This window comes from Montipora foliosa, chromosome 1 (assembly GCF_036669935.1).
Source record: "Montipora foliosa isolate CH-2021 chromosome 1, ASM3666993v2, whole genome shotgun sequence".
Taxonomy (NCBI): Eukaryota; Metazoa; Cnidaria; class Anthozoa; order Scleractinia; family Acroporidae; genus Montipora; species Montipora foliosa.
Genome location: NC_090869.1, coordinates 23,702,304 through 23,714,325, shown reverse-complemented (window position 1 = coordinate 23,714,325; position 12,022 = coordinate 23,702,304). Strand labels below are relative to the sequence as shown.

Here is a 12,022-nt window from a genome sequence, read left to right as displayed (position 1 = left end):
TGTAGACTCCTCAGCTGATCCAATGTTGCGCTTGCCAATTTGTACAGTGCTTTATTTGATCTCCCGCACAAGGAGATTATATGTCCGGTTGGGAAAATAAGCTGCATTGTTTCACGGGCAGTTTTAAGGGCATTCGTGCCGCACTGAAAAATAGTACAACCTCGAATAATGTATAGATTATTCATCAAGTAAGGGTAAAACTTGAGGATAAATTCAAAATGACTGAAAACCACCTGGCCATAGAAATACGGAAACAAATCATGCACCAACGTTAATATTTTAATATTCAGTTCAATATTAAATTATAATTCCCGTCCTTGAACGCGTCAAACAAATCCGTGACAAACTCGTTTGACTGGCTGCCAAACTACAACATGAACACTCGACTCGCCGACTTCTGTGTAAGAATGGCAAACACTGATTTCTTGTTTGGAGAAAGTTTTTATGATAACCCACACTTATGGCGAGGCACCAATGTAATTCATGCTTGTCTGATTGAGATTCAGTGACCGAAACAACATCTATAGGAGCAGACCACGGCAGATAGGCGACTGCATTCCTGATTTGGAGGGATAGAGGGGGAAGCAATGAACCATACAACCAAGAAAAGACTGATACATTATGAACTTCGTGCTTGCCGACTTGCTGTTGGCCAGGGTACGTTTTCTTGCTTAATTTGCTAGTTAATTGTGTCCATAATTCTCTGTTGTCTTTATGAAATCAGAGTGTCAAGTATTTATGAGTCAATGAGTCAATGAGTCAATGAGTCAACGAGTTAGTGCAGTTAATTAAACCATAAAATGAAAGCTAAAATTTCAGAGAGTGCTTAGGCCTAATCACTGAAACGAGGGCTTAGGCTTAATCAACAAATTATTGCTATATTGACTGTGAGTCCATTGACTCATGACTCGACTCATTGACTCATTTGACTCATAAAACATGCGTTCTCATCAAATCACCCCTTTCGGAATATTTTTCTTTTATTATTTTTTCTCAATGCGCGAGTGGGCAGAATTATGCGAATCCTGCAATCTGATTGGCTCTGGGAGCGGGCGAAATTTCTCTATCTTGGCCGCCAACCCCTGGCGGAACCCGGGCGGAATCCTAGTTTGGGTGAGCTTGTGTGATGGGACGGCGCCAGGTGACTTAAAATGCCTGCATTGAAATGTTTTTAAAAGTAAACAGTGTTGCTTTACAAATTATTGTGAACAAAATCAACCGATCAATGCGGTATGGCCTCAGTGATATTTCTCTTTTGATAATAAGCATCGCAGGCCAGCCTTAAGCAATGATTCCCAGCCAGCATATCTTTTTGGGAAAAAATGGGCCGTACTCGAGACCTCGGGTACAGTTTTTCCCAATACGGACCGACCATGGCCGGTGAATGACATATCTGTCGTGATTGTGGTTAATCAATCAAATAAACTAATTTTTCACGTTTCGCTATTACACGTCAGTATTCCGTTGAGGCAATTATTTTCCCATGTCGAGAATTTTTTGTCCATTGAGCAAATTAAGCAGATTCGCGAACAGGGCTTTTATTCGATTCGCGACTGGCAAAAGTGCCAAGTCCTCTTTCTCAAAGTAAAGCCAAGTTATTTTTACCACTGAAGAGAGTTGTTTGTCCGCAGTGTTTTGTTCAAGTCGTGCAACGTCACATAATCATTAAAACACGAAAATTCTCTTGCAAATGATTTAGCTTGATTAGTTAATACCTTTGAATATCCAGATGTTGCCACAATTTCTTTTTGGAAGGAAAAGGGGTTGTTTCTTTGATTCTTCGATTTTCGCTAACATGCGTGGGAAAAATTTGACCCAGCGAGCAGAAACTCCTAGACACCTTCTTACAGGCAATCACCTTCGTTTTATAACACTACTGATGATATGTTGTTGTACGTTGGCAAACGCTATGGTGAATAATGAAAGTCCAGAAAGACCACAGCCTCGAGAGGATATTGGCAACACCGAATCCCACGATGATGTTGGCGAAGCTAGTGAAAATCTCATGCCCTCACAGCAAAGAGAACGAAGATCAGCCAGCAATTATCGAGTTCTTCAGGAGCGTCTTCAAGCATTGGAGGAAAGGTAAATTTTCAAGCGATGCCTCAGTAATGTGAGTGTTAGTATCCTGGAAAGGACATGCGACACTTTGTTGTACTTCGTGGTGAACCATTCTTATCAACATACAAATTACAGAAATCTTTACCACACAAAATTATGCAGCAGCGCGGTATTTTTAACACTATGGGTTATAGAATTTTCGCCTCGAAAATTCGTTTGAAAATAGAAGTTGCTTACCATTCAATCCAAGTTGATGCTGTAATGTTTTCTGCACAGGCACAACAAAAGCAAGACACTGATGGAGAAGAAATTTCAAGAAATGGAAACCAGATTTATGAAACGGTACGTTCAAGTTTAGTTATAGTTTAACTTCCGACACAGATTTTTTTAACGTTCTGGTTTAATAATCAAACTATTTTTCAAGGATTTGGATGTTTTTCTGAAATTCAAGTTCACAATGTACTGTACATGATTTTTCAATCATACAGTTTTGGATAACGCTCCTTTGATTTTTGAGTTGATTTCGTGCGATGGATGCTGCCAACTGCATGAGGGAATCAACAAGCCCCTCCCCCCCACCCCAAAAAAAGACAAAAACAAAAAAAAACCAGACAATTCATTATTAAAATATGTAAATTCTGACTACTCTAGCAGAAGCTTTAATGTGAAAGTTTATTGAGGATGCGTCAGCCAGTCATCAATGCAAACAAATCCTGACTACAGCACAGGACCATTCAAATAACACGTGAAGGTTTAAAATCTTATGAGAAGTGCTACGCAAGATACGAAAAACCACCCTTAAGAAGTGGCCAAAAAATATGTCAGGGAAACGTTTTTCTCATCTAATGTAGCAGCACCAGACCCTGAGGAAAGGGGACAACTAAAGTGCAGATACAATATAAACTTCGGCTCGAGGATCACTTAAAAAAATTAATAACCAAGGAGCCTCTCTATTGTTCCGTCAGAATATTACTTTCTGACTAATTCATTCCCAATCATTCAATCGTCAGAAATAACATTTATACATGATTTGTTGTTTGTGGTTTTCCTGCAGACTAGACGCTCTATTGAATGCACCACGATCAAGTGACTCTTCTCTATTGTCCTACCTGCTTGGTCTGTATAATTATTATGTCTGCATGACAATAAAACCACAAAAAGTCAAAAGAAAAATACTTACACGTAAAGACGTTAATTTAACATAACATAATATCAAATAAACATAACATAATACCACACAATTTAAACCATTTTAAACAAAATTATGATAAAGCATGCGAGCACTAAATATAACATACTGAGTATAGTCCTTTTTAATATAATATATATAGTTTTCTGCTAACTATAATGATAAAGTCAAACTACAGCTTTGAAATTCCCTAAACACAAAGACTCAACAAAGAAATAACTCAAAGGATAAGTTTGATGTCCGAGGTGGAACGCTGATATACATTGTACATAAAGAGTATTGTATATTAATATAACATAACAGTATAATAACATAATACAATACAACATGTCATATACAACTTCCTAAGGGAGGGTCTCATACAGCATAAAATTACGGGCACCTTAATTAGCCAATCAAAGTGTGCATATTGTCTAAGATATAATCAAGTGTACTATAACATGTATTACAGTATAGGAAATAGCATGCTTTCTAGGGGTATTTGGGATAAATACCACTAGCGATATTTCAAAATTCATCAAAAACATCATGAGCCGCCAAGCAGTGAGTGATATTTTGGGAATCTTGAACTTCCACGAGTGGTGTTTATCTCAAATACCCCGCAGAATTCACGCTATTTTTGTTTGCAGTCTACATGTAGGCTGAGAAGCCGCTGTAATTTTTACAAGTATTTCAAATTTGGGTGAAATAATACTTGTCTTAGCCAAACACATTTCAGAAATTTCTCAACCTGTAGTATAATATGAAGAGCATATTAACAGGGTGTGATGTGAAGAAACAATAAGAATTCTTGAAAATTCGGTAAAAAGTAAGCATTCTGCTCTTTGTTTGGTTTTAAAAGGTTAATGTAAAGTTGTTTTAAATTCATTCGTTCTTTTCTTTTTCAAAACCCATTTAAATTAACAAAAGTATTAGACACAGTTACGAAAAATTCTTCAACAGATGGCCCCAGCGTTTGTTTAAGCACACTGAAATGTGCTTAAATTCTCATATAAATTCTGTGAAGACAGTTGCTACTAGTTGGCTTCCTCATAACAATTTCTGGGCTTTTTCTCATTTGGTTCACTTCAGTGCGGGATGGTCGATACAACGGTGTGGGACGAATAGGCCCCCCTGGACCACCAGGAAAAGCAGGACCACAAGGTATTGTAATAGAATTCGCAAAATCCCCAACGAGTACACATAATACCAAATGCCCTTTTAAGGATGGTGCCTACTATTGTTATTGCACATACGTTCTGCGCGTCTCGAGATACTCTGGTTTCCTATCGGTGATGCTAACTGATAAAGGGATATTTTTGCACGGTTTCAACTATCCGGAGAAAGTAGATCTGAGCAAGTACTCTTGGTATACAAAAAGAAAATTGGGGGAACCATGCATTTTTTAGAGATAATTAAGCGTCAACTTGAGAAAGAATGTCATACACTGCTTTGTATTTTAAAGTTTTTTACAAATATTGTTCATGAATTATCTTGGAAAAAATTATCTTTGAAAAATTTTCTTTATGGATTTCAATGGCACTTGTTAAGATCTACATTTCCTGCACAATCATAACCCGGGACAAAAATACTTTGAATTAGTAGGCGCCGTCCTTCTTGCCTGGCAAAGAGCTTGCAGGTGAGCCTTCAAAACTGGCCTGATTTTTTGAATAAACAAAGGAAAGGAACTCTTAACCAGTGTTCGCATGATAGCGGTTAAGTCAGGGGGCTAATTCAATGCTATTTTTCACAATATCCCATAAAAGGGGTATGGATGAAGCTTGAAGATAAAACTTGCTGTTGGTAAGAAAGTTAACATTTAATTGATATTCAACATTTCTATCAGGTTCAACAGGGCCACCAGGAAAATCTGGGGTGACATACGTGCGCTGGGGAAGAACCACATGTCCAAGCGGCGCTGATTTTGTTTACAAAGGTACAAGGAAAAAAAGGATCTCAAGTGGATTTGAGGGCCATAAAATAAGCTGGACAAGACAGGAATTAAAACTGATATTTTTTTAGAAAACTGAAGGAAGAGAAAGGAAGATTTGCAATCAAATATACTCAAATCTTTCCTATCCTTTCACTCCAACATGACTCTCTCTCAATACAGCCAATTTTTGCGAAATGCCAAGTATTATTCGGAAGCTCACTGTCAGTTTAGCGACTTCGACTACTTTAAGAGCCGTTTGTTTTGAACCAACAGTAGGCCACAACTTTCCACTTTTTTTTAGGTGTACAAGTACTCAATGTATTACTTCACCTTTTCACATTATTTTAATTACAGTTTTTTTCATATGCCAAGGAACAATGCATTCAAATAAGATAGCAATATGCCCATAAGCTTAAATGATATTTGACATTTGTTTTTTGTTTATTTTCTATTTTAAAAATTTGTATAAGGAATAATTGGAGGTGAACACTACACCCATACTGGTGGAGGAGGAAACTACCTTTGTCTTCCAACCAATCCAAACTACGACAAATACAAAGATGGGTGGCAGCACTCTGGGTATGTTTATGGCACAGAGTATGAAGTTAGCCAGTACAATGGTGATCCCTTTAAGAGAAGCCTTCACGACAATGATGCAGTCTGCGCTGTGTGCTTCGCAAAGTCGCGCTCCTCAAAGCTGATGATCCCTGCAAGGAATGTCTGCCCATCTGGCTGGACTGAAGAATATCATGGGTACCTGATGACAGAATACTACGGCCACAAAGGCCCCAATGACTTCATCTGTGTTGATGGGGACCCAGAGTCCGTTGTTGGAAGCAGTGCAAACAAAAATGGTGCTTTGTTGTATCCTGTGGAAGGAGTTTGTGGTTCTTTACCCTGCAGTCCTTACGTTGCTGGTCGAGAGCTGACATGTGCTGTATGCACCAAGTGACCCAGTTATCAGTTATTAATGACCTAAAACCGTAGACAAGAGTGATTGAAAGAAATGTCACAAGTGCCAGGATACTAATAAATGTTATTTGAAAATACATTCATGTTTTGTTGCTTTATTCATTCTTCTTCCTATGGCCCTTCATTCCATTGTTCATCCTCAAACGAACTGGTTAAAGTAAGGTTCTTTACAGGTGTTCCAGTTGTTTAATTTGTGCTTGCTTTGTTCTAGTTTTTAACTGTCTTCTGCAATAATTATTATGTTTATTCCCCCCCCCCCCCCTTCCCCGCAATGAGCTAGATTTATGGACCAAATGGACCCACAAAACTAATTAATAATTAATATCTGGACTTTCAATTATTTACAGCCGCAATATGGCATGTAACATCTCATGCAAATCGTTATAAAATAGGCTTTTCATAAAAACAAAGTTCTCATCGTCAAACCCCGCGACTATTCTGAAAAATAACCTTCAATAAGAAAAATTAGCAAACGTTTTACAGATTATTATTCAACTGCCATCAGCAGAGTACAAATAACACCCAAAACGAGCACAAATTGTACTCCAGAAGACCGGTTTGACAAGTGTTTCGACCATTAGTCTTGCGTAAGCGCCAAAAAAGGGCTGAAAATGCTAATTTTTCCCCCCAAAGAAGACGATGAATGCTTGCCAAATTTGGAAAATTTTGACGAAAACTGGTTCCTAGAGACAAGCGATAACCTACAGGACAATTAACTTTCTCTGCTTACTGAAGAAAAGCGAAACACAAAAACGACGAAAAGAGAAAAAAACTGACTTCAATGTTAGAGCACACGCCTCCCACCAATGTGGCCCCGGTTCGATTCCAGACTCAGCATCATATGTGGGTTGAGTTTGATGCCCTTTTCTCTGTACTGAGAGGTTTTTCTACTGCCAGTACTCCGGCTTTCCCCTCTTCTTAAAGAACGAAAATTTGACTTGGGATTTACGTTGATTGTTCATTTCAGTTTACGGTGTCCCCAATTTGTGCTGCAGCGCTAGAACGACTGGACACTTTAATAAAGTTCCTTTTTTTTAAGCAAACAGCTGCCTTTCGCTTGCTGTTTTACGTAAACATGACCCTCAGTCTCCCTAAAACGTCCCGAAATCTTGGAAAACGATATGCACGTCTCTCGTCATCTTCCACATCATTTGGCCCCAGATATACAAGTGATTTCTCCCGTCTAACGTTTCTCCTTAAGTTAACGTAACTGATCAGTGAAGATAATTAACAACTATTCATCACCGAAGTGGAGGTGGCTAGTGGTGGTAAATATCCATCACTAGCCACCGACACTGTGGTGAATAGTTGTTTTAGTATATACTAAAACAGTGATAATATAGCACTAAAAGATAATTTAAACTCATTTAATCCTGCAAAGATTACAACGTTTTCGCGCGCAAATTCCGCGCGAATTGCTTGGAGCTTGGAGGTGAGTAGCAAAGGATTTCCGGAGTTTGAGTAGCCAATCAGCGCGCGCGTTCAATGCTATCCACTGTTTTAGTATATACTAACATTGATTAACCGGGAAAAACCCCAAGCCTAACGCAACCTCGTTCCCAGGGTTTTCAATTGGGGTCTTTCTCGTCATCAACGAAGAGACCCTGGGAACGAGGTTGACCCTGACGCTAATACTGTTGATGGCGTTCAGTCTTAATGTGACACTTCGTAATTTGTATAAGGAATTAAGCTAGCATCTTCTTTGTTGCTGATCTGGGGAAAATGGTTGATAAACCGCGGGATTACGCAAACCGTATAATTCATAATTTCAGCTTGTAGGAACTACAATAGAGAACTACAATAGAATGCAAACCACAACACATAAACCACCGACTTCTGAGACGACATCCAGTAGATTAGTCCTCAAGACGTTGATTGCCACAGCTGAAGGTTAGCAGAAATATAAAATAACGGGTCAGCCAGAAAACTGATTAGCATTAATCCCTTGACAAAATGTCCCAGAAAGAAAGCGACCTTTACACGTGTTGTAATGTTACTAATCGCTAATGAAATGATGTCAACCAAGGAATCAATTAACAGGATGAAATCAATATCTGACTCAGTATTACTTTGAGAAAACAGTAATTAATTCGGTCAGTGTAAAATGCAGACTGCAGACTGGGTCTAAAATGAAGACTACGGTACAAAATAGGCCTCGGCCTCGGCCTAGGCCTCAGTCTGCATTTTAGATTCAGTCTGTAGTCTGCATTTTATACTGGCCGGTTACTAATTTTATTTATTTACCTCAAATAAACAAATTTTACAGAACAGGGTATGGTACACTCTTGTGGAAGGGCAAGATAAAGTTACCTAATAATACGCCCAGTAATAAGTTTCTAAATTTGATTCCTACAAACTACAAATATATAGGTAAAATACACACGTAATTATAATAAAGTGACAATATTGTGTTCATAGCTTTGGGATGATCCGAAAAATGATCACTGATCCAAGTGATCTTGGATCAGGGTGCAGCAAAGGAACTGAAAAGTCCTTTCCCAGAGTGGAGAAAAGTCGTTGTCAGAGGAGATGGAAATTCTTTTTACAGAGCTATTGCTCTTTGGAGGGATGAAATGAGCGATGAGAAACATGAGAAAACCCATAGGTTAAGTTCTTGTTTGATTGAGAAAAACCCAACGGTTTTCGAGCCGCTACCATTTGCTACCAACTCTGTAAGAGTCCAATCACTTTAATGGAGTAAGATGATTCTGATCAAGCAAACCATTTCAATCTCCTTCTGCCTCGAGGCAAAACCTTTTCTTCTAAACAAACCTTTTCTTCTGTCAAACTACCATCTACATTGTAGAACTACATGTTGTAATTAAAGCCACTGGATCAAAGCAAACTTGTCAAGCTCCACTATGACACAAAAGCGACATCTTCATATACTAGTTGTCTGTAGATCTGATCTTTGGTGAAGGTCTTTGAGGTTTAAGTACTCCCACAATAATACTATCGTGTGTACGAAGTTGGTGTAGGACATTCAGAGGTTCTGTAACCTCGTACAAAATTATTTCAACAGACCTTTGTACTCATCGAAACCTTGAATTGGTCACGATTAAAAGCTCTAGCCCACGACAAAACATCATCGTTATTCCTGGGCGGGTAAAATCTTAATATTTCAACGTGAGGAAGAATCTTTTGCTTCTCTGGGTACTTTCGATCGTTGTCACAACCCCGCACAGCACAATGATCGCCACTAGGCATGTCTCCAATATTACTGGAATTGCAGAGTTTAGAAATAGGCCAAAAGCCAGCCCATACACACGCAAATACAACTGAAAAGGCTTTATTGAGTTATTTCCTCCAGATTTAGTCCTAAGTTTTGTAATATTTTGAGACCATTCCACAATACATTTTACGCAAGCAAGGAAGTTAATCAGCAAATTTTGTCTCATATTGCACGGTTATTCACACACAAACTTACATTTGCCACGTGTCAACATTGACAAAATCGATTTCTGATAAAACCGTGTTGAAAAAAGCGTTGATCTCTTTCCAAAATAGTTTTTTTTTGGACGTCGAATAACTTTCCGCCATACATTTTCTTACAGCAACTTGCAATGTTTGCTACCAGGCGATGCCAGACTCCCTTTGCGTATAAGGCACGGATCCATTACTGGCAACTCATTCATTATGTCGTCAAATTTCGCTTGCAGAATTTCGTTATTGCCTTTGGCTTTAACGCTTCGAATTCGAAAGCCTTTGGGGATAGTGCCATCTGCCGTATGGTGCCCCAATACCTTGATTCTTTCCTGGAGGACCGCATGAGACTTTTTGCCGTCTTGACATGCATCGACTTTCTTTCTAAGAATAGATTCGATTGTAGAATCAAGTTTGGAGTGGCTGCCGGAGGTTAGCGGGGCTGGCTCATCGCTGTTCGCTCGCCGACGCTTCAAAGTCCAGCGCTGCTATTTTCTGTGTTGTTCGCCATGTGGCTTCTTCTAGTGCGAATACAGAATTTTTAAGATTGAACTAGTGAGCAGCACGTCCCGGGAGGTCTAAGAGTTGTAAAACGATTTATTTTATCCTACACGTTTCGTGCGACTAATGCACACTTCGTCTGGGATATTTTACATTACAACACAAGGGACCTGTATATATACCTACATAAGAGAGTAAAAAATCTTTTTACATTACGTAAAACCGCACCTACAAGAGCGGTTTGTGCAGGAAACATGCGAAAAGGTGTGCAATGAGTGACATATTTTGTGCCTTACATAATTTTGGGGCCCACAGTTTTAGCAAAAACTGTGGGGCCCAAAATTATGTAAGGTACAAGGCATGCCACTCATAAGGAGATTGTAGAAAGCGGGTTGAGCAAATGGAAAATATTCAACAAAGCAATAATTGAAGATGACGAAAATTGCATGTTGTTGTACGACAATGGAAACGAAGCCCTGTTTATGCCAGGTCAAACACAAGATTTCTATGGTCAGTCCAAGTATACGGAGGAACTTGACCTTTTCTTGAGTACGGAAAATAAGTACGAGAGAAATTACGCGTACCATGTGTTGGGCAAAGATTCAAATTATTCAAGTGATGAATTTGGAGAGGAAGAAGAAGATTCCTTGAAAGTATGGGAAAGTAATGAAAGAAACAGGGAGTCAAGAAATTTTCTCTCCAGTCTGATCACAATGAAAATGCTAGTCAAAAGAAAAAAAGGACAAAGGTCCTCGATGAAGAAACAGCAGCCAGTCACATGTCAGTAAAACCTGGTGTATCGCATTGTTCTACATGCATGGGAGAAACACAAGTACCATTTGATAAACCAGGTACTTTCACTTCATCCAGACATGCACCATATGAGACAAACATGCTCGGCCGTCGATCATGTCTCTTATGGCATCATAATCAGGATCAGCAGGATTTCGACGACTCAATTCATAAGCTATTTATTCTTCTCTTCAGTGTGCTGGTGCTCATTTCCTTCTCATGTTATTTGGAGAGGAAGTGTTTTACTTCACCATATTGAAATCCTCGAAGAAAGTAGTACCTTATCAATTGTTCTTCGCTTTCGTCTTCGATCTCCCCTACAGCTGCCATGTTACTTATTTCCGTTGAGTTCCGTGAAATACGTTTTACAAAAGTTCCGGTTCCAGAGTCACGTAAGACGCCACATTGTTTAATATACCCGATCTCCCCGACAGTGCCAACCCAGGCCCTCACCGTAACGTTAATCAGAGAAACATTTCGTCAAGACTTAAAAATGAGTTTTGTCATACCGTATTCCGTGAAAAAGAATTTTGTCACAGGTGGAAAGAACTTTCTCACGTACAGAAAGCATTTTGCTGTGGATGGAAACAATTTTGTTACGGATAGAAAAACAGTTGTCACGGATATAAATATCATGGGTAGTAATAATGAAAAGCAAGGTGACACACGCTAACACCAACCCGGTGTGGCCAACAAAGCACGCACGCGCACAACCATTTCACCCGGTCAATTAGCAGCCATGGACAGCCGTTTCGGTTTTTTGGGCCTCATCATTGACCGGGTGAAATGGTTGTGCGCATGCGTGATGTGCTGGCCACACTGGGTTGGTGTTAGCGTGTGTCACCTTGCTTTTATTATTGTAGAAAGAAAGTTGTCATGGGTGTAACCTGCGATCAGGCCCATTTTTAGCTTCGCCCATATGTTCTCTTATGTCGTCGCTCGCTAAAATTGGGCCTGACCAAAAGTCTCCCAAGAATTCCGTTTGGTCGGCCAAATTTTGGCCGACCAAACTCGTGATCTGATTGGCTGTTGAAACGCCGGAAGTGAAAATGCCATCGTGATTGCGCGGAGCTCTCGCGAAGTCCTCGAGACTAATCCGCCATAAGTGTACGAAGAAATTTTCTCCCTTTTGTTCTTACAATGCCGTGGACGGTGCAACTTGATTTTATTTG

General features: G+C 39.4%; 1 protein-coding gene across 1 annotated transcript; it reads left to right on the top strand.

Moving 5' to 3' along the window:
* The first annotated feature begins 499 nt into the window (after window positions 1-499).
* On the top strand, window positions 500-6,203 carry LOC137994006 (uncharacterized). Its single transcript, XM_068839792.1, has 7 exons — window positions 500-657; window positions 1,730-2,085; window positions 2,338-2,403; window positions 3,116-3,177; window positions 4,322-4,393; window positions 5,076-5,165; window positions 5,633-6,203. The coding sequence occupies exons 1-7, from the start codon at window positions 622-624 to the stop codon at window positions 6,112-6,114; spliced, it is 1,164 nt and encodes a 387-aa protein (XP_068695893.1). The 5' UTR covers window positions 500-621; the 3' UTR covers window positions 6,115-6,203.
* The last annotated feature ends 5,819 nt before the right edge of the window (window positions 6,204-12,022 follow it).

What these genes read in the sequence shown, in the direction of transcription:
- LOC137994006 (XM_068839792.1), top strand. Translation starts at nt 622, where the DNA reads ATGAACTTCGTGCTTGCCGACTTGCTGTTGGCCAGG. An exon ending in CCGACTTGCTGTTGGCCAGG is followed by an intron (nt 658 to 1,729) that starts GTACGTTTTCTT and finishes TTGAATATCCAG; the next exon opens with ATGTTGCCACAATTTCTTTT. An exon ending in TCTATTGTCCTACCTGCTTG is followed by an intron (nt 3,178 to 4,321) that starts GTCTGTATAATT and finishes GGTTCACTTCAG; the next exon opens with TGCGGGATGGTCGATACAAC.